Raw genomic sequence first — 22,515 nt, forward strand, 5'->3', positions numbered from 1 at the left:
CCGCACCCGGCACCGCACCCAGCCGGAGCGCGGGATGAGGGCTGCGGCGCGCACGGCCCGCCGCCGCCTGACTCATCCCGGCTCCGTGCTGCCGGGATAGAAATATCTCATTCATCGCCGTAGTAACGGAGTGGCTTACGATGCGCTCCCGCAGAGCCGCGCGGCTGCTCCGGCCCCGTTTCGTTCTGTTGTGTGGGCCTGCGGGCCGAGGGCATGGTGGGGGGCGATAGGAAAAGCGTTCCTCGCCCGTTAGCAGAGCTGTGCTGTAGTGGTTTGGAGAGGTGGCTGGCAGCTCTGAAAACAGAAGCTTTCTGGTGGATAGCCCATACAGGTCTTGGTTTTCTTCCTAAAAGATAGTCAAACGTTTCGCCTAAAATGCTCACTTAATTACAGCTCCTTCTAAGGCCAACCAAAGCCGCCGCCCAGATACGCTTTCCAGTGCTACCATCCATTACATGACGCTGGGGACTGGTAATGGATGTAGCATTGATTCATCTCCACTTGGGATCGGCGTGTTTGGACTCAGTAGTTCACAGCTTATTGAAAGCAATCTCTTAGTCATTAGTACTCTCAGAAAAGTAGGCCGAGTAGTTTGTCTAGTAGCCAGCCCACAGCCAGGTGCCCTGCCTGCTAGGGCAGGTGTTTGGGAGGCAAACTGCTGCAGGGTTGGACCAGTCCGTGCACGCACCTCATCCCAATCCCCCGCTCAGCCCTTCTGGTGAGGTGGCGGAGAGCTGGGTGGTTTCCATGAAGTTGGCACAGGGTGTGGATTTGTAGCTGCACATCCTGCAGGCACCTCCTTGCAGTTGGGTACATCTGAAAAGGAACTCCTGTGTAAATGTGAGGCTGTGAGTTAGAGACACGTGTTGCCAACTAGGAAAGCTGAGAGCAGTTACCTGTTACAGAGAGATGGACCAAATCCATGAGCTTCCTTAAAGTGTTTTGAAGTCCAGTGCTGCAGGTTTGTTGCCTCTCTAAATCTCAGTGTCTGTGCTCGCCTGAGCAATTACTGAATGAGGCCGCGTGTACTTTGAAATAATTCCCCAACAGCAGGAAGTGTTCTGAGGTGAGATTGTAGCTGGTAAGTGAAGCTTGACAACTTGCTTCGAGTCTTGGAATGACTGTTTTTGAGCAAGACTTAGATACTGTCGTGACAGGGCCTTGTTCTTAAAAAGAAGGCGGTCTGTACTGTGCTCTTGGTTCTGGACCTGTTTTTGGCAGGTTACACAGAAATTGGTCGAGGTATTGATCAACTGCTATTTTTATAAGCATACAGCAAAATAGTTTGCAAGGCTGCAGCTCCACATGCATGCAGCATACCTGTGATGTGCAACAGTCAGATGTGCGGCAGCCCTCGGTGGCAACTGCTGAGTTGTTCCACTGTGCAGTATCGCTGCATTTTGGCATTTGAATGGTGTGCAGCAAATGCAGCTGGAGGCACACCGGGATTTTTCAAGGGAGGACTGAAATATGGCTGAGTCCCTTCTCTAAGGGATTATGTTGGCTGCATTCGTGGGTAGATTTGCATCGCCCTTTAACTAACATGTTACTCTTCTGTGGATTAGGACGTGACAGATTGCATGAGGAAATGACAGTCTGACTAGGACTGCTGTGTTCAGGTCAATTGAATGGCTCAGCCCACGTATAACAAGCAGCGTGGTTGGTTGAAGGAATAAAGGGCATCAGCAGCTTGAACAGGGGTAGGTTTTTCTCCCCTGTGGGTGCAGAGTTAGAGATACTGTGAATTACTTCCTACGAAGGAAAACTCACTTCATTGTGATGATCTCTAGTTTTTTAAGTAGCAGTGCAAAAATTTTCAGAAAGAAAAGAAGAAAAGAAGTAACCTCCTTGGCCATGTTTTGAAGGCTTGTGTAGTCCTGCAATGCCTTGTTTCCTCTGATCCGTTACATCTCCCAAGCAAGCCTTTGTCTTATTCTCTTAAATTGTTTCTGGCCTCTTTTACATCTTGCTCCTCTAGTGGAAAGCTCTCCTCCCTCTGATCTGGTTGTTCAAGCTGTGCGTCCTTTTCTAATCCCAGTCATTCCTGAAAAATGGCCTTTTCTGCAGTACTTACAGTATCTGAGTCAGTATTTGTCTATGTCTTTTTGAAAACAAAAACAATAGTTCGCAATTTAAAATGAGTAATTCAGTTATGGTGTTCTCTGGAAGGAAGACCAGTGAGTGACTTTTCCAGTCTGATGTTCTTTTTTGCGAAGCTTAAGATAGTCCTTCTATTCAAGTTTTTGACAGTTCCTTGTCATTCAGTATAAAACTACCTCTCAATGTGCATCTGCCCAAGTGGTTACTTTTCTTCAATCGAAGTTGTTGTTGTTTTTTATCCATTGCTTTCCCAGGGAAACATTAAGCCACTATTTAAACAAGTTGTGGTCTGACTCTCTTTCCTCCACCCCCTCCAGAGGTGCTGAGCTAAGCGTGCTGAAATTTTCATGAGTTAGACCTCACTGCTGCACATGGATCACTGTGCTGGTATAGAATTTCGTTCTTGTTTTGACAAATTTTTTTCTTCTTCAATTTTCTCTGAAAATCTGTTCTGAAGACTGATGTTTATTATATATATTCAGAGCCGGTCTTTGATATGCATCGTAGTGTCTGGATTTCTGTAGACCACCCATCAGGCTCATTCTTTCTGAACGGGTCTGTACAGGTTGGCTTGAAGGGCTCCCATTCATTGTGTAGGCATTGCAGAAATTGCTTTAGTTTCAGGACTGTGGATCTCTGTGAGCAAAACAAAACTGAGATGTACTGAGGAGCTTTTGCTTTCTGGTGAATGGCATCTTTCACATCTGCAGATGTGGAGATTGCAGCTGGGGATCTGGCCTGAGGAATACATCTATTGTTAATGATCCTGAAGTCTCCTGAGCAGTTCTTTCCAAATCTCTCATGTTTATTGAAATCTCAGTTTGCAGTAGTGGCTGAAGGGTAGCTGCATATTATAGAAAAGTCGTGTTTGTCCTTTGCTGTAACCTCTTGCATTTCTGAAGCACGATATGTCAAGTGTTACCTTTAGTTTTTGACATTGATTCTTTCCAATATAAATCACTGTTTCAGTTCTAGCTGTAGCAAAGACTCAAATGAATATTTCTGGTAAAGGATTTCAAGAATTTGAAATGCACAAGAAGAGGAAGGGCTTCCCAGAATATAGTCTTCAGGGAAGTATCCTCCGTTTTCAATAATGAACAAATTTCAGAAAGTAGAGCTGTTATAGTTTAAAGAAGGAACTCTTAGCCAATTTGCCACCAACTCTTTTTTCCCATTATAGCTGGAGGTTTTAAAATTGACTTAAATATTTCTTCTAAACATATCCATATTCTGAAGCTTATAAATTTTCTAGCTCCTTCAATATCTGTTCTGTACCTGTTCAGCAGTGCGAGCGTTCCTCCTGGCCTTCCAGTTAGGCATCAATTCTGATGGCCAGGTGTGAGCTGCTGCTTATCTGGGAGTGGCTGTTTGAAGTGATGGAGAGCTTGATGTTGAAAATTCATTTGGAAGCTCTTGTTGCTCTTGGGTTTATCAGGTTGATTGGAAGTAGTTATCCAGGCTGTTCCTCATACAAAATGCTAGAACATGTTGGTTAGTCTGACGCTTTGTTTCAATCTGCTGTGTTGCTTTTTCCTCACTTACGTGTTGTCTTTTGAGATTCATTTAGTTTCTCCCTGTCACTGATGACTGTTTTTAATTTCTATTTCTCCTAGCTTCTCCTGCTGTTGTTGTTTGAGTGTTTGAAGAAGCAACTAAACCAATAGTGAAATAAGGTCATTCTTTGACCAGATGTCGCTATTAGATACAGCTTTCTGTTTTATGAGTACTAATGTCTGGTGAGAAATCCAGGACACACGGCCATCTGTTCTTCCAATCCCAGCAACGACCGTAGAGTTTCCTGTGTTGACCATGTGTTTGCCATTGCTGTTGGAACAGTAAAATGAGTTTGAGACAGTTGTCTCTTTTCCTGCAAGAAATTTTTTGCATTGTAATATGGAATCTGAGAAAGCAGTGAGTGAGGAAAATACCCTTGTGAGGCTTAGGGGAAAGGAATTTCCTCTGAAGGCTGTTCCTTTTACCTCAAACTGCAGTTAAGTGAGTCTTCAGAATCCTTCAAACCGCTCTGCATGACTACACCTGTATTTTTGTATGTGGTTGAGTTGGGAGGTATTAGAAGGCAGACACATGGTGAGGAACTCTTCAATTTGCTTTAATGTGAGAGTATGTATGCCAAGCAGGAGTGAGAAATTCCACTAACTGCAGTCAGAGCACTAGACTTGAAGGCATTTGGTTTTACTCTGCGTAGTTTTTATTAATATAAGAATGCATAGGATATAAAGGCAAAACTCTGGATATTACTTCATGATTGTTACATAATTCCTTGTTATGTATGAGTTCATGACCTATTGCAACTTTATAAAAAAAAAAAAAAAAAAAAAGAAACAACAAGCAAACCACTCTCCTTTTTTCTTACAGTGTTCAGTAACCCAGAGAAAAGCCTACGTGCCCAATAAGAGCACTAAGACATTGCAAGCCAACCTGATGGCGTCCTCTACTGCTGTGCCTGTAGGATTTCACTATGAAACAAAATACGTAGTTCTCAGCTACCTGGGGCTTTTATCACAAGAAAAGCCACAGGAGCATCCTTCTGCTTCAACTCAAGGTAATATTTACATGTGCCTGTTGACATATACAACTGTTTTTGCAATATGCATGTGTGCGGAATGTCAGCCTAATGTTTTGTGTTGTCCATGTCTCTATTCATTTCAATGAATAATAAAATGAGCAGTAAGAGATACTGATCGAAACAGAGTTGTTTTATTCAGATTACTGTTTTACTTTGAGCTATGCAGGGCTGACTGGTGTTTATGAAGAAAAAGAAAAGTTTTATTAGCTGTCTTCAGATTAGGAAGGATGGATTTGTGTTACTGCTGTTGAGCAATCTTAGGAATCTGAGGCCATGCTTGCTTTTTGGGGAGGCAAGTAGAATTAATGAGGGATGAGGAGGTGTTTACCAGCATAAAGCCTGTGTGGTGACTTAAGCAATCTCATGTACTAAATAGTTTTGCCCAGTTATGTTAGCACTTCTGTTGTTGTCAGTCAGTGGTAGCGAGAGATGTGAGACTTAATCTGGCCTACACTGCATCTATTTATTCGTTTATTTTTAAGAAGCCAAGGACTGCATGGAGTAAGATGTTTCTTCCAGAACAGGTTTACATGTACAGGAGATTAAGCAGAATAAAATAAGTTTGACAGATTGTCTTTCATGTTCTAGGTTGTGAAGCTTCCTATATTTTGTGTTGGCAAACATTTAAACAACATTTTTTATCGAGATTTTTGTGCTGTCCTGTCAGTTCTTGGTGATGTATATGTTGCTACCAGTTCCTTCAGAACTCCTGATGAAGGCACATTTAAAGAAAAAAAAATCCTTGAGCAAGCATTTGAAAATATGTACTCTGTTACTGAAGTTACTTGTCAGAAATTGAGAAATGCTTGAAAAGAAAAGGGAGCATCAGAGATAAGGCAGAAATAGTGTTGTCAGCATGGCTCTGTAACATATGCTGGTTATATTATTTCCTGTGTAAAATTAAGCTTTGTATATGTAAGATGTGTCTGTTTCTTCCACTGTGACTGTATCTGCAGTCCATGAATGGAGAGACACCTTCGTGCCAGTATGCTGTTTCACAAAACCATTTGCTGGAAAAAGTGCTTATTTTAGGAATAACATCTCATACTGAATAACCCATCTGGGATAGTTTCTGTAACTGTTAATTTATCAAGTAAGTACAAAGCTATAGCCAGGAAGAGCCTAATTCTTTCTACAAATACATAGTTTGTAAAGGAAACTTAGTCTTAAAGCTTTCTTTCTATAATTTGGCTTTGGTTACCTTTGAAAATTGAGAGGAAACTGAATGGTTTGTTAGTACTGAAACCACTAATTAATATTTGAATTCAAGAGCAGTATTAAAACTGTATAGAGAGGAAGCTATAAATTCTTAAATACAGTTTTTCTAATCACTTAAGGAGACTTTTGAGTCACTGAGTAAACATAACAAATCTACTTTTTGGACATGATTTGGGTATGTTAGCTTATGTGACAGCAGAGTATAGTTGCATTTGCTATTAAAAGACTCCAAAGCATTGATAGTTTCCAAATCTGTCCTTTCATCCCTTTCATTCATTGCTCTGAAACTTCTAAGGAGGAAATTATGCATTTCCCTGTCTTTATGATCAACAACTGTGGAGAAAATATTTTTCCCTTTCTTTTCACCTGTCTTGTTTCTCATTCTGTTGACAATGCCTTGGATGGACTTCATCCTCTTATTGAACTAAGTCTCAAGACTAATCTTGTGTTTATGGATTTGTTTCATTCTTTCTGAACCAATTCTTCCTGTTGCTTTTCTGCTTTCTGTATTTCCAACACCTTTCATGTGTCTGGCAATTACTTTTAAAAGATCTTTTCTCCTACTTTTTTTCTCATTGCTTGTAATTGAACAGCCAGCTACACTCAGGCTATATGTGGCAGCAGCTGTGTGTATACTTCAAAGTGCTGTGTGCATATTATTTGAATTTGAATATCAAGTAGCTACGTGTAGTCAGTATTCCTTGTTGGCTAGCATGTGGCTGGTGTCTATGAACTGAAAACTGCCAAAGCAGTGTGCTCTGTATGCTTCTCCCCTAGGGGGACAGTGGGAACAAGAAGTCCATAATGGATGTTACCCGTACTTCCTAATGTGCTGCTGGAAGACAGTTGGGCACTACAGTTACAAGTGTGGCATAAGAGGCCTGCTTAGGACAAGAGATGTGAAAGCCAGTAAATAAAAATGAATAGTTGTTGTTTAGGATCCCATTGTGAAGAAGAAACTTGTTTTTCATAAAGTAAACTTGAGGCATAATAAAAATATGACATTACATCATGCTTGCTGGTGTGTTTTTCATATGTTGTCATCAGCCATAGAAACAGTACTTTGCCTGACCCCTGTTTCGTTTCATTGATGGTTTTTGTGGTACTTTAAAACTCTAATCACTAACGCTTCTACTCTTTGTGGCTGAATGCTTTTATTTATGGCTTGAGGGGGTTCTGGTACAGAGTACTGGCACTGAATCTTATTTTGCTTTAGTTTGCTTATTATGCTGGTAGACCTTTCATGGCAGACAATATAAGAAGTGATGTTTGACCGTTGCTTGTTTGTAGTTCAGTTGTATAACACTTGTCTGTTTTATGCATGTCATTCTTGTGAAGTCTTGACTCTGGTTTATGATACTCTCATATATATATTTCTTTTAAGTCTAAGTCTTTATTCTTTGTTTGATTTCTTTATCTTATTATAATGTATGAGGAGTGTTCAGAAAGGCTGATTTACCTTTATTATGTTAATCTTTTCAGTCTCCTTTTTCCAGTGGAGAGTAAGAGTGTGGGTCAAAGCAGGATCCTAATTATAGCCAGCTTGAATCACCCAGTGGAGGATCCAGTCTCTTTCCATTACATACAAAATGCTAAAATATGAATACATATATATTTACCAGGTGTAGTTAGTATTCGTATACTTTTCAGGAATCTACCCCTTCACCAGTATCCCAAATTTCAGTGGAACTTCTGCAATCCAGTTAAACTAGAGTCTAATGGTGCTACTTCATCTCATGATAGGAGAAATTGAATGCTTTTGTCCATTTACCTGCTACAGCCATCTCCCTAAAACCTCAGCTTTCTTGCATGTCATGCTAGAGAGTTCTTTCTCCATGTCTTTCCATTCCAAAAATTCACTAAGAGTAAAATCTTTAAGGCACTTGTTTCTCATTTTTTTCAGACCTAATATATTTACTAGAGTGATTGCTTTCAGGGGATTTGATTTAGTAAAGAGAAACCTCAGACAAATTACATGGATATCTACCTCACTGTATTTCCTTTGGGACATTTTGATTGGATCGGGGTTTGTTGCAAGCATTATGGTTTCAGTTACAACAGCTAAAAACACTTCTGGCTTCAGCCAAAGGAGGACAGTTTTTAAGTCAACATCTGATTACTAGTTTGAACATTTAATTCAGGTAACTGCTGTTCAGTGCAGGGACTAAGAAGAGAACCATCTGCAGTTATCTAGGCTTCTGAAGATTTATTGGGCATAATCTTTTGACATGATGGCTCTATGGTTTGATATGGTTGATTTCAGTGCAATATTCTCTGGTAGATTTTGATGTCTCCAGAGGAAAATCCAGCAAGTTTAGAACCGAGGAGTAATTTTAGAGGTTACTTTTAATACTGTTTTGGCAGAATAGTCACCCAAATTCAGCCTACTTAAAGCCTGTTAGCAATGAATTCTGCTACTTATTGGTAGATTTTCTTACAGGTGAAAATATAAATTGCTCCAAGAAACCTGCTGTTGCATACATGATAAAATATCATTTGTGTAAGTTCATACAGTCTGAAGCAACTGGTGAATGCAATCATTTAAAATGTGTGTGGAAGCTGTCAGTTACTTGTTTATTAAATTGTGAAGAAGTGCTTTATTATTTTTCCAGAACTCTTGTAGTGTCTGTAACTACTGTTTCAAACACTGAAAATAATAATAACAATACCAAGCACTGGAAGATATTTCTACATCATTTCCCTTGATAATGAAAACTTTCAGTCCGCTGCAGCTGTTAACAGCACTTACTTTTTAAGTGAGTTGAAATGCTCCGATTTTGTGATTCGATGTATTTATAATATAAACACGTCTTTGTGTTTAAACAAGGAGCAATTTGTAGCTTATTTGCTTTCTTAATCTACTCTCCCATTATTTGACTTCATTCCACGTGGCAAGGATTCTCAAGGGAGGTGCTCTTTTCTGTTTTGTGTTTTTTTTTCCTTCAGCAGTCTCCTGAATAAGAAATCTTAATATCTTAATTAAAATCTTAATCCCTGAATTCACATAGCATCCAGGAGATTGATAGTCAAGGCCACCATTACACGGTAGCACGGATGATAGAAGAGGTGAACAAAACTTTGTCACTTTTGTGTTTTCCCTGAGATGCATCTTATCCACAGTACTTTTAATCCAGCTGTTTTGCACGATGTTTTGTTACCATGTGAAGTGAAGTGCTCTAAACATTCAAAGGCTGGAGCCATTGTGATCATTTCCCACACAACAGATCTTACAGCTGAGTAGTGCTGAACTGGGATGATGGGAGAAATTGGTTTGATGTTTATTTGCTCATTTCTCTTCAGTTTGAGGTGAGTTCTGTTACATCTCAGAAGATACACGTACAGCTGTGCAGAGATGATAGGCTTAGTGCATTTTGGGTGAGCTCAAGGCTCCGTAGTGGCCATCCCATGTTTAACACTGCTATCTGTTTTATGTGGTAGTGACCATCATGGGTGGGGTACTTCTTGTTGCAAGATTTTCTATCAGCAGTTGGCTGTTGGAGTGGCTGTTGTAGTCTATCTTGGTTTTCTTTGTACTCTGTCCTTATATCTTCTTTTAACCTTTGTAGTGTCCATTGTTGGTCTATAAGAAGTTAGGGGAGTTTTTGAGGTATTTTTAACTTAGATGTGTGATTGATTTCTTAGAAACTTTCCAGTTAGGGCAAAACATACATACTTGAGCTGAAAGGTCACAGTCTGAAAAGATTAACGTCGTATGTTGGAGCAACTCAGTGGTAGCAGGGAAGCTATTTCCTCAGCTTAGGCAAGGAAAGGGAATTTTTAGGGTGTGACTTGGACAAGAAAAAGGTAGTCCTTCCTAGAAAATGAATTCTCACTTAATAAAGACTCCTCTCAGCCAACATTAGACTGCTAACTGACAATGTCTCGTGTCTTTTTGGTTCTTCCTATTTTTGGGAAGAATATATTTCCTATATTAGTTTAAGCAGAATCGTCTTATGGCTTACAAAGAGCTGCTTTTAAAAATCTTCTACATTCAAGTGCTACTTCTGTGTGTCTGTATTCTAGAGTTTGCTGGGGTGATGCACATGCTTTTCCTAAAAGAAAAAAGGCAAATACATTTAGAAAGAGATTTGCCATATTCTCATCACTTCTCAATGATTGCAGAAATTTTAGGTGCTCGCTTTTCCTTGTCGTTGTAAAAAGTCTGAGGCATTAGAGGAGTATTAGTCATGCTGAGAGTAAATTTCTAATTGAATGTTGACTGTATGAAAGTTTGTCTAAAATCTTAAGAAAGAACTAAAAAATGGAGTTATTGGTAAATTAAAATGACAGGCATTAAAGAAAAAAAAAAGCACACACGGAAGCAATCTGTGACATCAGAGGCATTCTTGCTGGAAAAGAAAAGAGGTGTAATGCCTTTAGTCTCTCCTTGTAGCTACTGTTGTCTTACTAGCTTTAGTTAACACAAACACTGTAGAATCAATGCTGGTTCTCTAATTAATGCATGGCTTCCCATCCCTCCTCCTCCAAGGCTGAACCTTGGGGAACAGGTTAGTCTTGTATTGTTACTAAACTTCTGGAATGAATGGCCATACTGGCAGAACTTACTGCACTACTGTATTTGTTGGTAGTGGCAACAGTGTCTGATGGACAGCTATGCTGTGCCTGAGGAACTTTTGAAACCTTTTTTCCCCTACTTTGCAGGCTACCTGTATATGGCTGAAAAAGAAAATCCTAACAACAAAAAATACTTATGAAAAGGGAACATTTGTTCCATAAATAGAAAGTAGAATGCACTTCTTGTAAGCATGTGTAGCAGAAGTTTGCTCCGTCTTTGGATTGGAAAGAGGCCTTTCAGAGTCAGTTTAGCAAAAGCTCTTAGTAGGCAAACCTGTAATTTTTTTTTCAGCATACAGAAGCATTCAGTGTTTGTATATCTTACAAGTGCCATTTCTGGTGTGACTGTTTGCAATATTAACAAATGAACATCTAGAGGAGTTATTTTTACTGCTTTCTTCTACCTATTTGCCAACTGACATGGAAGTTGTCTAAAGAGGGTAAAAGATGCTGCTTGTTTAGGAGCTTTGCAGTTGGAACACACTATTCTCCCAATACTGCATGCATTTTTTTGTTGTCAGAGTCACTATGTATGTGAGATGCAGAAAGCTGAAGTCCGTCGATAATTAGGATAACAAATAGTGCAAAGTCACTCATCCAGGAGGGTAGGTTTTTGATTTTTTTTTTTTTTTTTTGGCATGACTGAATAGTCAGGTGCTACTGGAATCAGCAGCAGCTGCAAAGTTGTGGGTGTTACGAGATGGAAACCATTGACTGCAGTGCTGATTATCTAAACAGCTCTTTTGTATGCTGGCAGCAGTGGAATTTCTCTTCCTTCCATTTTCCGGGTGACTTCTTATAAAGTATGACAGCTTGTCATGTGTGATCATCATCACATCAGTCCCGTGAGAACAAGTGCTCTCCTGCATACCCTCGTCCTTTTGGTGTACAGGGTGAAGCACAGGTTAAAATAAGAGTTTGCACTTGCACATACTTGTTGTGCTTGACTGTGAAGCAGTGGTATGGTTTCTTAAAGAGTCAGCCGTAAAGGGGTTGACAAGGTGTCAGTGAGTGTCTGTTCATTAACCAGAAGGAGGAACAGTTTGCTCCTCTCTGGAATTTATGGCTCAGTGTGACAGAACAGACTGTTTGAGAAGGGATTTCAGAAATTAAATGAAGTTCTTCTGAATGTGGTGATGGTGACATAATTGTGAGGTTGAGTTAAATAGAATTTAATTGACTGTCTGTTGTTCCTTTGGGCTCTTCACTTAAAGAAATGTTTTACACTGACCTACGCGTTAGTTGGCAAGAATTTGTCTCACAGCTATCTATCAGAAAGAGCATTAGTATATTTGGTGAGTTGGTTCTGTGGATTTTTAACATAGCTTTCAAGTGTAAGAGACCTTGCAAGCTAGTTGTCAAGCATTTAAAAATGCAGAAATATGCCTGGTGTACTTTACTGCACATCTGTGTGTATACTGTTGTTGTGGCTTTCACGTGCCAATGTGAAAACCAGTGATGCTGTGTCTCCATTGTGGAGAAAATGGGAAGGTAATACAGTGTTTACAGTAAATTTAAGCATATATAAATAGAAATAAACCAAAGAAAAGGGGCAGTTGTTTGTAGAGCACCACATTCAGGTTTAGTGTTTTCCAAACAGAAATGAAGAAGTGCTAGAAAGCTGTTTGAGTGAGGAAAGAGTGGGCACAAGCAGCATTATCAGAAGGTCAGCCAGGAGCTGGTGTTTAGATCACGCTAGTCCCAGAAAAGAATTCTAAGTAATATACTGAAGTAAGAGAGCTAAGAAACTGTGTTTTGGGTAACTGTTGAAAGCAACAGTGTTCAGGGCTAACAAGGACTAATAATTAGCTCAAATTATCCCCAAATTTTGGGAATTAAATGGCTGAAAGTGAGGTTTTAAAGAAAAGTTTTGTGGTCAATTTCAAGTGATGCGAAGCTCACTTTTAGGTCCATGTAGATACAACAGTTAGCTCTAAATAGGACATCTTAAGGAATCAGAAGAGGAAAGAAAATTGCAGTGGTAGGCTATTGGCTCAGTGATGTATGGTGAAAATGAGTCAGTGATTATTAGAACGGTTTTCGTGTACTTTCAGAATAGAATTTAAAGAAATGTTTGAAAGCTGATGGAATAAGCCAAGACAAATGCTGAAGATGAAAAACACCAAGAGAAAACAGCTAAACTAGCCTCTGCACCACTGCCTGTGCCAGAAAGCAGCCAGCAACTTGCTGTACTGCCTTATACTGGAAATGTTGACAGTTAGAAGGCAGTTCAAATGTTCTAAAATACTTATGCCTGTTTAGAAACAGATTGTAGTTCCTCTTTATGCTTATATACATACACAAAATAATAATGAAGATGGTTAAAATTATATACAATCCTGAATGGTAGGACTCAAACAGTTTCTTGTGACAAATGACATAGAAGATGTGTTTGTGGTATTTGGGAACATGCAGCCATTTCATGTCTTTGAATGATGTAATTAGGAAATAAGCATTGACAGTTGACTGACCATGGTGGGGTCACTGCTGTTACTTATGAACCCTGTACTAAGTGATTTAATTGTGGCCTGAAGGTTCCCAAAAGCAGTGAGCTGATGTACAGTTGATATCTTGTCAGAACTTTTCATTGACAGAGCAGAGTGTTTTTGTAGATTTTGCAGGGATCAGTAGAAACTTTGTATTTCGCTATTTAAAATAAATGTTGAGCTGAAGTTAAGACTGAGAACACCTGTTTTGTTCTGTAGTTTGATAATGAGTAAGTCAGTTTTAATGGTGACTTGTTCATGCTCATTTTGGGTTGATTTTGGTCTTAAATTCAAGATAAGGTTGTTTTTAAAGCTGTTATGTGCTCTGTGGCTTTACAGGTCTGGATTTCAATGTTTTATTATTTTTTATTTTTTAATATTCATTTTCTATCTTCCAGAAATGTCAAACTTTGTGTTTTGTGGTTCATATAATAAAACTTACTTAACAAATGCACTTAAGGCATCGCATATCATGCTGCTTTCTGAAATAAAATTTTCACCTTGAATTCCTTTACTGTTAGTATTTCGATATCGTGTTCCATTATTTACCTTATTTGAAAGATTGCATTGGAATGATTTCTCTTATTTCTTCTAGGGACTCAACAACAGCTTATGGCACAACACGCTTCAGAGAAAGAGGCTTTGGAAAAGATTAAAATAGAAATCGAGGAGGAGCTAAAACATCTTGATGAAGAGATCTTGGAAGGTGCTCTTCAAATTTCCCCCTCGCAATTGATAATTTCTATGCAGTGTAATGGTGGTTAATTTGTAACAAGTGCTCTAGTTAAAGAGATACTTATGCATTGAATGATGCATTGAATCTCTTCACCTCCCCTCTCCAGCTAAGATTTCTACACATTGTCATATGAAGTTAAATGTGACTGTGTGGAATGGTGCAGTCTAGCCAAAGCAAACAATTGCACTGCTTTCATTAGACTGCTATAAATAATGAAATGTAAACAGCCCTTAAGCTGCTCCATGACAGAAGTGTAAACATACTGAAACAACTAGAATTCTGGGGAGTGTGGACTGAAACCACCACATTTCTCACCTCCACGGTTTATTTTTTGGGACATGCTTTAAGAAGTAGGTGTGGCTTTTATGGGACTCCCAGCAAGAGACAGTTTGGAACCAGTCTGCTTTGCATTTCAGATGGGAAGTATGAACTAGAATGACTCTATATCTGGTTATCTTAATCCACGTAGGCCTTTCTGAGAAATTTTAAACAGAGAAAGAAAAGGTTTATTAACAGAGTATTGTTTTAAAAAGACATGTTGTAGTACTGCTGCAGAAATTCCTAAGTGGGCAAATTTTACCATGGAAAAGAGGCTTTTTCAATGCTCCATCAGGACTGCCTTAAAAATTAGCATAAAAATGAGAATATTTGCTAATTTGCTGGTTAGTTGTGAGATAAGGGTAGAGGGGAGAAATGCAGCTTGCAGTCATCTCTGACTTGGAGGTGTCACTTCCAGATTACATTTGGAACATACTCGCTTTACTAAAATTTGTTCGAAGCATGCTATGTCTATGGAGTTTTCATTTCTTTCTCCATCATATGAATTGTGTTTAACTGATGGGGTGAGAAATCTGAGACTGCTGTTCTTATACGTGTCTACTTTATTTTATATATTTTTTCTTTCAGCTTTTACTACTACAGGATTTGACTGCCACACTTCCCCAGTGTTCAGTCCTGCCAATCCAGAAAGCTCAATAGAAGATTGCCTGGCTCATTTGGGGGAGAAAGTATCCCAGGAATTGAAAGAACATCTGCACAAAGCACTAGAGAGCTTGCTTAGCAAGTGAGTTTCCATTTGTTTTTCAAAGGGAAGGTGTTTTGATTTTGTGTTATGATTGCTACTGAAATGCTAAAGATAACACTACATTCTGTATTGCATTTCTCTTTTTCAGTGTCTCTTTATCTGGTTATGTTCTTGTTTTGTGTTTTAATCTGTGAGTACTTCTTTGTGCTCCTCTCTTTGGATTAATGTAAATTCTGAAAATTTTCCAAGCTTTTGTCATTGAACTTCTGAGACCAGTTGAAGTATTTTGACTAGTTGGTGAAACCAGAAGCTGAGAGCTGCCAATTGCCATTGCCAATTTTATGAACACTGGGTTGTAGCCATGTTAACTTGCCCTATCTAGTAGTTAAGAGCAGAGCTGGATGCTTAATAAATAGTCTGACCCAGTCTGAGTAGGAGAGTCATCTTGAAGGGAAGCTGTGTGGATGCTTCATGGCAGCCTTTTAGGACACGGGTCTGATGCAAATGTGACTCCATGAGCTAACCTTGGGGCATTAGGAGCTGTCCTTCCCGTTTAATCTTATTGTTTAAGTAGCTCGTGTACTTGCCATGCTAGTATCTTGGTTAATGTCATTTGTAAACTTGTAAAATTGCTGTGGTTGCTTGTTATTCTAATATGAATTACTAGCCTCGTTTAAATGGATCCACATGAAGTACTCCTTTCTGTTCAGAATGACTTCTAGAATGTATTTGTAGAGAGCTGGAGCTGTAGAGTGCTATGTTAGGACAGTTACAAATGAAGTTGTAAAGACAGGATTATCAAATAGCTATCTGAGGCTATTTTATGGATTCACTTAAAGGAAGCTGAGAATTACTAGTATTATTCTCTCCACTGCTCATGAAATGTATCCTAGATATCAGTGTCTAGCAAAAAAAGTCAGGTCTCATAGATGGGGTTGAACATGCCATACAGGCTTTGAAGAGGCATCTCATATCCTTGTGAAGGTAATTCCCTTCACGGCAGACTTCTGCAATGTTGTTAATTTGAAAGTCGTTCCTTCTGAACGGGGGAAGATCTTGAATTGTCAGGTTTCTGAAGAGGTGTGTGGAGTTGCTGTCCTTGGAGAAACTCCAAAGCTGTCTGGGTATGGTCCTGGGCAGCCTGCTGTAGGAGACCCAGCTTGAGCAGGGAGTTTAGACCAGATGACCTTCAAAGGTCCCTTCCAACCTCAGCCTGTGATTCCTTAACTAGGTTGTTGTCTTCTTGTAGAAGCTATAGTGGTTGTTGATTTTTATGTCCAATTTTATTTAAGACTGATGAAATCAACCCTGGATTCAGCATCAGAGGTCACACGTAACATCTGACTAGACAGATGGAGGCAGTTGGCTCTTTTCACTGCCTCATCCACAGGAAAACTCTTCATTTAACTTTCAGTAATCAATACATATGCAGTCTGTTTCTGTATATAGGTTTGATAGGATGAAAATGTAAGTTTAATGTTGTGTAACTAAAAATTATTTAACAACAAAAAATGCCTTGCAGGGTACAAGTTCTCCTTTAAGCAACAAAAGATGTGTTAGTATGTTCCTCCAGAAACGGCAGACTCTTATCTGCCTTAACAAAACTGTGCATTCAGATGTTGTACTGAGGGACATGGTTTAGTGAGAAGTATTGGTGATAGATGGACAGTTGGACTGGATGATCTTGGAGGTCTTTTCCAACCATAGTGATTTATGATTCTGTAAATATATATATGAAGTCTGAAATGCCTATGAAAATGTGGTGGCATGCATATTTTTTTGTAAAGTGAACTAGAAGTACTGTCTAGACTCTCAGTAATATCCTTCCTGCAGCTGTTGTTGCTCTTCTCATCCTAGTGATTCATTTGGATTTGCATTCTAAAGGGATTAATGTACCAAGAAAGTTAAGAGAATGCACTTAGAATGACAAGCTCAAATTATCTTTTCTCCAGTGTACTTTAATTTTGTTCTTTCACCAGTGTTTCTTACTGTAGCATTATTTGACAAAATATTTGTTTTGCTAGTATTTTATATTTTCCTCTCGTGTGCCTATATGCAAATATCTTTGTGTTATAGTACAGCAAGCCTGTTAGATTTTGGAAGGTTATTAAAGTTCACTAAGCAGTTAGCATTTCTTCTCTCCAACATCAGATACCACTTTCTGCCTTAAACTGAAGTCTAAACTTGCCTTCTGTCTTGGTCTGGCTTCAGGACAACTGCTTTTGAGGCAGCACATCTTCTCTTATCACTTGTCACAAAGTCTTCATTGTTGTTGCCTGTAAGGTACTATTTGATCTTGGAGGAAAGAGAGTAATTTCATCATCCCAATTCAGAGAACCTAGAGGTGTGAAAGATTTAAAATGAGAAGTCTTTGTTGAAATGTCTACTGAAATACAATGATTATTTTTGCGATCAAAAGTGCTATCTCTTGCAGCTAAATACTTCAACTCTAACATAATGTTAATGCTGCCAGGTGCATGTTGGTTGGTAGCAAGTCATAGAACCTACTTATCTAATATCCTTTAATTTGTAGACTATCAGATTTTTTTTAATACTCACCTAACCAGTTATTTGAAATTGTATAACTGGAAAAAGGTGATGCCTTCTTGCCCAACTGCTGCTGGTGTAATATGAGATTTTTTAGCTCTTGAAAATTACTTGCTGTAATGTATGTGAAAAAAACCTCATTATCAGAAAACTGAGAATTTTATTTTATTCTTGTTCTTTTGTTTCCTTTTATAACTTTCAGTGTTGGTTTAACTTCTGCAGGCCAGTAACATATCAAGAATATCGAGAACGCACACAAGAGGCAGCCGCACATGCCAGTGGATGGAACAAGGTACTGAATAAGTGGCTTTGACTTTGATATCTCTTGCATCAATTTGATGTCCACAGTGTTTCTTGCAGCGGGCAGCTATACTTTACAGAGGACCAAAATTAAAAAGAACTCGCTTGTTTTCAGTGTGAAATAACACGTACTTTCTTAATAAGGGATGTAGACATACTATGTAGTTTTTGGATAATTTAGCCAGAAGTGATTTAATTGAAGTATTCGGTCAATCTTCCTTTATTACAGTAAAATGAAATGTTGGAATTGTTGTTTGACATAATTTTTTGCAATAGTTATTAAAAAAATAATAATTAATTTCCCAAGATATGTTTATTGTTCTAGCAGTTTCAAATGCGATCTGAGACAATAATGTTTTCATAATATTTGTCTACCAACTCTTTGCTTCCAACTCAGGCTCAAAATAAAATTGCTAGCATCCTCACAGTGTTTCAGTTGTTCATGATATGTAAGGAAAGTGTGTGCATACCTGGTTTCAGGAGTAGTTGTCTCAAATGACACACTTTTTTACTTTCTTTAGAACGTGAAGATTTGTAAGCAAACTGCCTTGTGGTAGCTTGAAAGTAGAATGAGTAGAATTTGTCTTTCATTAATCATTCCAATTCATAACTAGTTATTTTCTGAAAGGTTCAGTGTGCATCAGAGAAATAATGGAATAACTATTTGCAAACTTAATGACAAATGAATGTTAAAACTTAGTCTCAAAGTTAAAATAGAGCAAGAAATCTGATTTAAAATTTCATTTCCTTAACTAGATTCCACTGCTTATTTCAGAAACTGATCATCTAAGAAGGGGTGTGGGCACTTTTAAAGCAGTTTGTTAATGTTGCTTGACAAGTTCAAGCCCATGGCTATGGCAGTTACAATTGCTGTGCTTGCTTTCAGGTTGTTGTGTTATGATTCATAACATTTTAGTGAAAGTAACCATGAAATCTGGTTCTCAAGGAGGTGCTTTAAGATAAGTACCTTTTGCTTTCCACTTGATGGAGGGAGTGGACAGAGCTTTGTTCCCTATTGCATCTCTTCTTGCAACTGTAGCCCTGGGTGGGTTGATTTGGAGATTTATGATTCAACCTGTGTTGCTGTTTTTTGTGCAACATGTGTTCTTGAAGACAGCTTTTGTTCTCTTGTCAGCTTTTGATGGAGGGGATTAGCCAGAAGGTTTCTTTGTCATCATCTTTACTTACCTGTAACATTTGTTGCAGTCCACAAGCAAACCTGAGTGGAAATTTTGTGTAGTAGTACAGCATCTGTTTATATTGTTTCTGTGGTAGCTTGATGCTTCAGGAATGTTTAGCAGTTCCTTTAATAATACTTGTTTTGAGGAGATGGAATATGTTTCCTTGGTTTCATTTCCTTTTAAATTCCTTTACTGTCTTAAGCAGAGCCATGTTTTATAACAGAAAAGATCGAAGTACCTTTCCTCCAACTTTAATGTAACTTAATTCTCAATCTAAAGAAGAAGCTGTTAGAAAAAGTAATAAAAGTAGCAAGAAATAGACATGCAGTGTTAGGTCTAATTAGCAGGCATGTATAGCAGCAAAATGAAGTGGTGCTGGCCTTGGGTCTGTGAAGATCTGAAGAATATGCATTTAAACTGACTACCAGAAGACTTGTCCGCTCTTGAAAATTTACTGATATATTTTTTCTGTAAGAAAATATCTGTAAGAAGAGTGTGGGAAGCAGTGAAGATATGTCCTTGGCATGACCGCATTAAGAGGGGAAATACAAATTAATAAGTTGATAGTATTTAATAGTAAAAAAGATGAGATAGAGGAAGCAAGACACACAGTTCTCCTGTTAGAAGAGTTACTTATGGATAGTTTCCTAACTCTTCTTCAGGTTTTACATAAAGGTGTATCTCCTGTTGAACTTGTTTTTGTCAGTTTGCTAAGAATGATGCAGAAAAACTTTTCATCATTCCCTGTTACATGCTCCTGGATATTACATATCCTTTAATTGCTTGGTTGGAGCAGAAACTGAAAACACAATAGTTGTGGCAGATGAGAAAGGGTTAAAAATCTAGAAGGGTTTTCCCACAGATAGACTTCTGGGTGGTACATCTGTGATGTACCAAGATGTCTGTGCTTTTTGTAGCCTACAACTGAGAATCTCACTTTAAATTTCTGACTCTTTGCTGTCGAGAAGAAAATTGTATGGCTCCTTGAAGCAACTTGGACTTGATGAAGAACCTAAGTTAGAATTAACTGATTTTCTACTGTGATTTCACATGTTCTCAGATCTTGCGTTTATTTGTGCATGTGTGTGTATAGGTATCTTTCTTTATATGTGTTTATGTAAAAAAGCTCCTCCTATTTAATGTATTGACTGTGATGTGCTCAGGGAGTCACACCAGTCCCCTAACAGCACAGTATCTCTGTGGCACAAGGCAGATCCAAAGCAGTCCTTGCTAATCTTACCTGATGTTATGTGTATGTGAGACAGAGCATAAGGTAAGCATGTGCTTCTGGGTAGGTATTGCATTAAAATAGTGATGTTAGGTTAGTTGCAAGTTGAATGTGAACAAAGGCTTGATCTGCCTCCTTTACAGTTGGGAAGGAGTCATTTTTCATCATGCTAATTTTCACCGAACCTGTTCATTACTCAGGAACATAAAGAAGATGCTTTGAGATGTAGCTGTTATTTTTACCATTTAAAAATGTGGACCTTTTCCAGAGAGCAGTGGTATGTCTGAACTGCTGAAGGGTTGCAATTAATTTACAAGGGCTTGTCATGTGAAGGAATATTTTCAGTCACTAAAATGTGAGCGTTCATCTCAATAAGAAAATATTGCTGGGTAAACATATGCGTAGGAACATCTGTTCATCCACTGACATCCCACAGAAGCAAAGTTTACCTGTAGAAACTTGAAGCACTGGTTCTCAGTAATAGAATTTCAGGAGGAAAAAAAATAAAAGTACTTCATGTGTTTCTCAGAAACTGCAATGTGGAAATAACAGATACAGTGATGGATTCTGTAAAGAAAAGGATGAGGCTCTCTTTAAAATAAAACCAAGCTAATACCACACCAACTTTAGAGGGATTTGTGTTTCTGTAATAAATGTATTTTGAAATCTCATAGTGAAACACTGCACTGTTGAGGTTTTGATGCTATGCTTAATATTGAATAGTATGTAAATACTCAAAAAAAAAAAAAAAAATTCCACTAGTGTGCATCAGATAAAAGGGTGACAAGTCAGCTGAGGTAGTAGGTAGGTTAGCAGTCATCTTACTGGTGTTGTTTTATTAACCTTTGATTCCCATTAATTAGTAAGAACTAATTTTGTAAACAACAAGGTGAATTTTTCTGTTGAAATAGTCAGAAGATGCATGGAAATGGCAATTACCTTTGATGCAACTTCCTCAAAATCTTCTTGGCATATTGTACTATTTAATTTTTGTTTTGCAGACATGTACTGTAGTGAGGGATTACAAAAGTGTAATTGGCAGAAATTTTTCATTTACACAATCAGAAATCTTCTGATAGTAACTTTTTTTTTTTTTTTTTTAAATGCTTCCCCAGAAGTTTTCTCCTGCCAACTGTTTGCTGGTTTGCTCTGCTTGATTTTGTCTTTGTGTTTCTTCAATCACAGTATAAATAGCCCCTACTACTCTTTCCTATGTGCACTGGTGGAGTGAATTGCAATTGCTTTGAACTGTTAAGGGTCCATTTTATCTGTGGTCTGGTTTAAAACTTAACACTATTCACATAGCTACTGTTAAGTACAAAAAGCTGCAGTTAGCCTTAGTGGGAGTACTGTGAACCTGATTAATTTGCAAACCTGGTTGCCCTTCTGCTGATCTCTAAGATAGAAGTGTCAGTAATCTCAATGGGAAAGAAAAAACTGTGTGTTTGTCAGTCTGCACAAAACTGAATATGAGTGTATGAATTTGGTCCTTAGCTGTAAAGGCCTACAAGGGACTCTAAATTTGGGAGGAATGGGTAGGTTTGATATTTAAGTTGGCAAAGGAAGAAAGCAGTAGTTTGAACTCTCTTCATTTCCTAAGCAGCCTCTTTTTCTTTTTTGCCTTTGTTTCTTTCCCCTTCAGCTTAAAGTAAATGCCAAATATTTTGAAATTAAAATCTTCATGCAGTTGTAGAATTAAGTGGATGCATCCAAAGCTTACCTAGTTCAGACAGCATGTTTTCTTTTCTTTAAGCCAAGAAGACTGAAGTTTCCTCTGATGCTTACCTTACCTTGACCTGCTCCTTAGGCTTATGCTTATTCACATAGCAGTAAGCCTGCAGCTTTTTCTGCCTCTGGTTCAAGATTAATTACAAGAAACTAAAAAAAAAAAACAACAAAAAACAAAAACAAAAAAAAAAAGAAAAAACAAAGCTAAGAAACCACAAAGCTTTTAAAATTCAAGTACCATCTCATTTCTAGTTAAATGAATGAAGCATTAACTATTTTTCCCAGAACAATAATATTACCTGTCCTCTGTAGTATTGAACTCCCTCTATTTTTAATCAATTGGAATGTCTTAAATTTATCAGATTACAGGCATTTTTAATACCTTATCTATTTTTAGGGATCCATTGGATCCATCTGAATGTGACTCCACCATGGATTTAGTACAAATGTCAAATCCAGCCAAGTGCCCGCTCTTCTTGTGCTTCTTCCTCCAGCTTTGGTTCCCAAGGTGTGATTTCTGGGAATAGTAATGGAAGATATTTACACAAAAGAAGATCAGGCTGAAAGAGGAGACTGGAGAAGGAAGGGGCACTTGGAGTTCAATCTGAGCAAACGTATTAACCTGGATCTACCTTGTGTGGGCAGAAAACAACGTTCTGATTTGCAGCGTTCTAATGATCCTCTTCAGCAGTTACAGAGAATAGAAGTACAATGCAGTTGTCACAAACTAGATGCAGTAAAATTAGTAGGACTTTCTCTTGTATGGTAATAAAGCTTTCTCGGGTGCTAATGGATTCAGTTCCTA

At 38.3% G+C, this 22,515-nt stretch overlaps 1 protein-coding gene across 1 annotated transcript in view; it reads left to right on the top strand.

Moving 5' to 3' along the window:
• BCL2L13 (BCL2 like 13) overlaps positions 1 to 22,515 on the top strand; it is a 42,140-nt gene that overhangs the window by 363 nt on the left and 19,262 nt on the right. The window contains exons 2-5 of the mRNA XM_048938486.1: positions 4,477 to 4,663; positions 13,562 to 13,672; positions 14,609 to 14,765; positions 17,496 to 17,565. Of these exons, the coding sequence (XP_048794443.1) occupies positions 4,543 to 4,663; positions 13,562 to 13,672; positions 14,609 to 14,765; positions 17,496 to 17,565 (459 nt within the window). The 5' untranslated portion in view covers positions 4,477 to 4,542. The remainder of the gene's footprint in view (positions 1 to 4,476; positions 4,664 to 13,561; positions 13,673 to 14,608; positions 14,766 to 17,495; positions 17,566 to 22,515) is intronic.

The sequence above is a fragment of the Lagopus muta genome, chromosome 1 (genome assembly GCF_023343835.1).
Source record: "Lagopus muta isolate bLagMut1 chromosome 1, bLagMut1 primary, whole genome shotgun sequence".
NCBI classification, from domain to species: Eukaryota; Metazoa; Chordata; class Aves; order Galliformes; family Phasianidae; genus Lagopus; species Lagopus muta.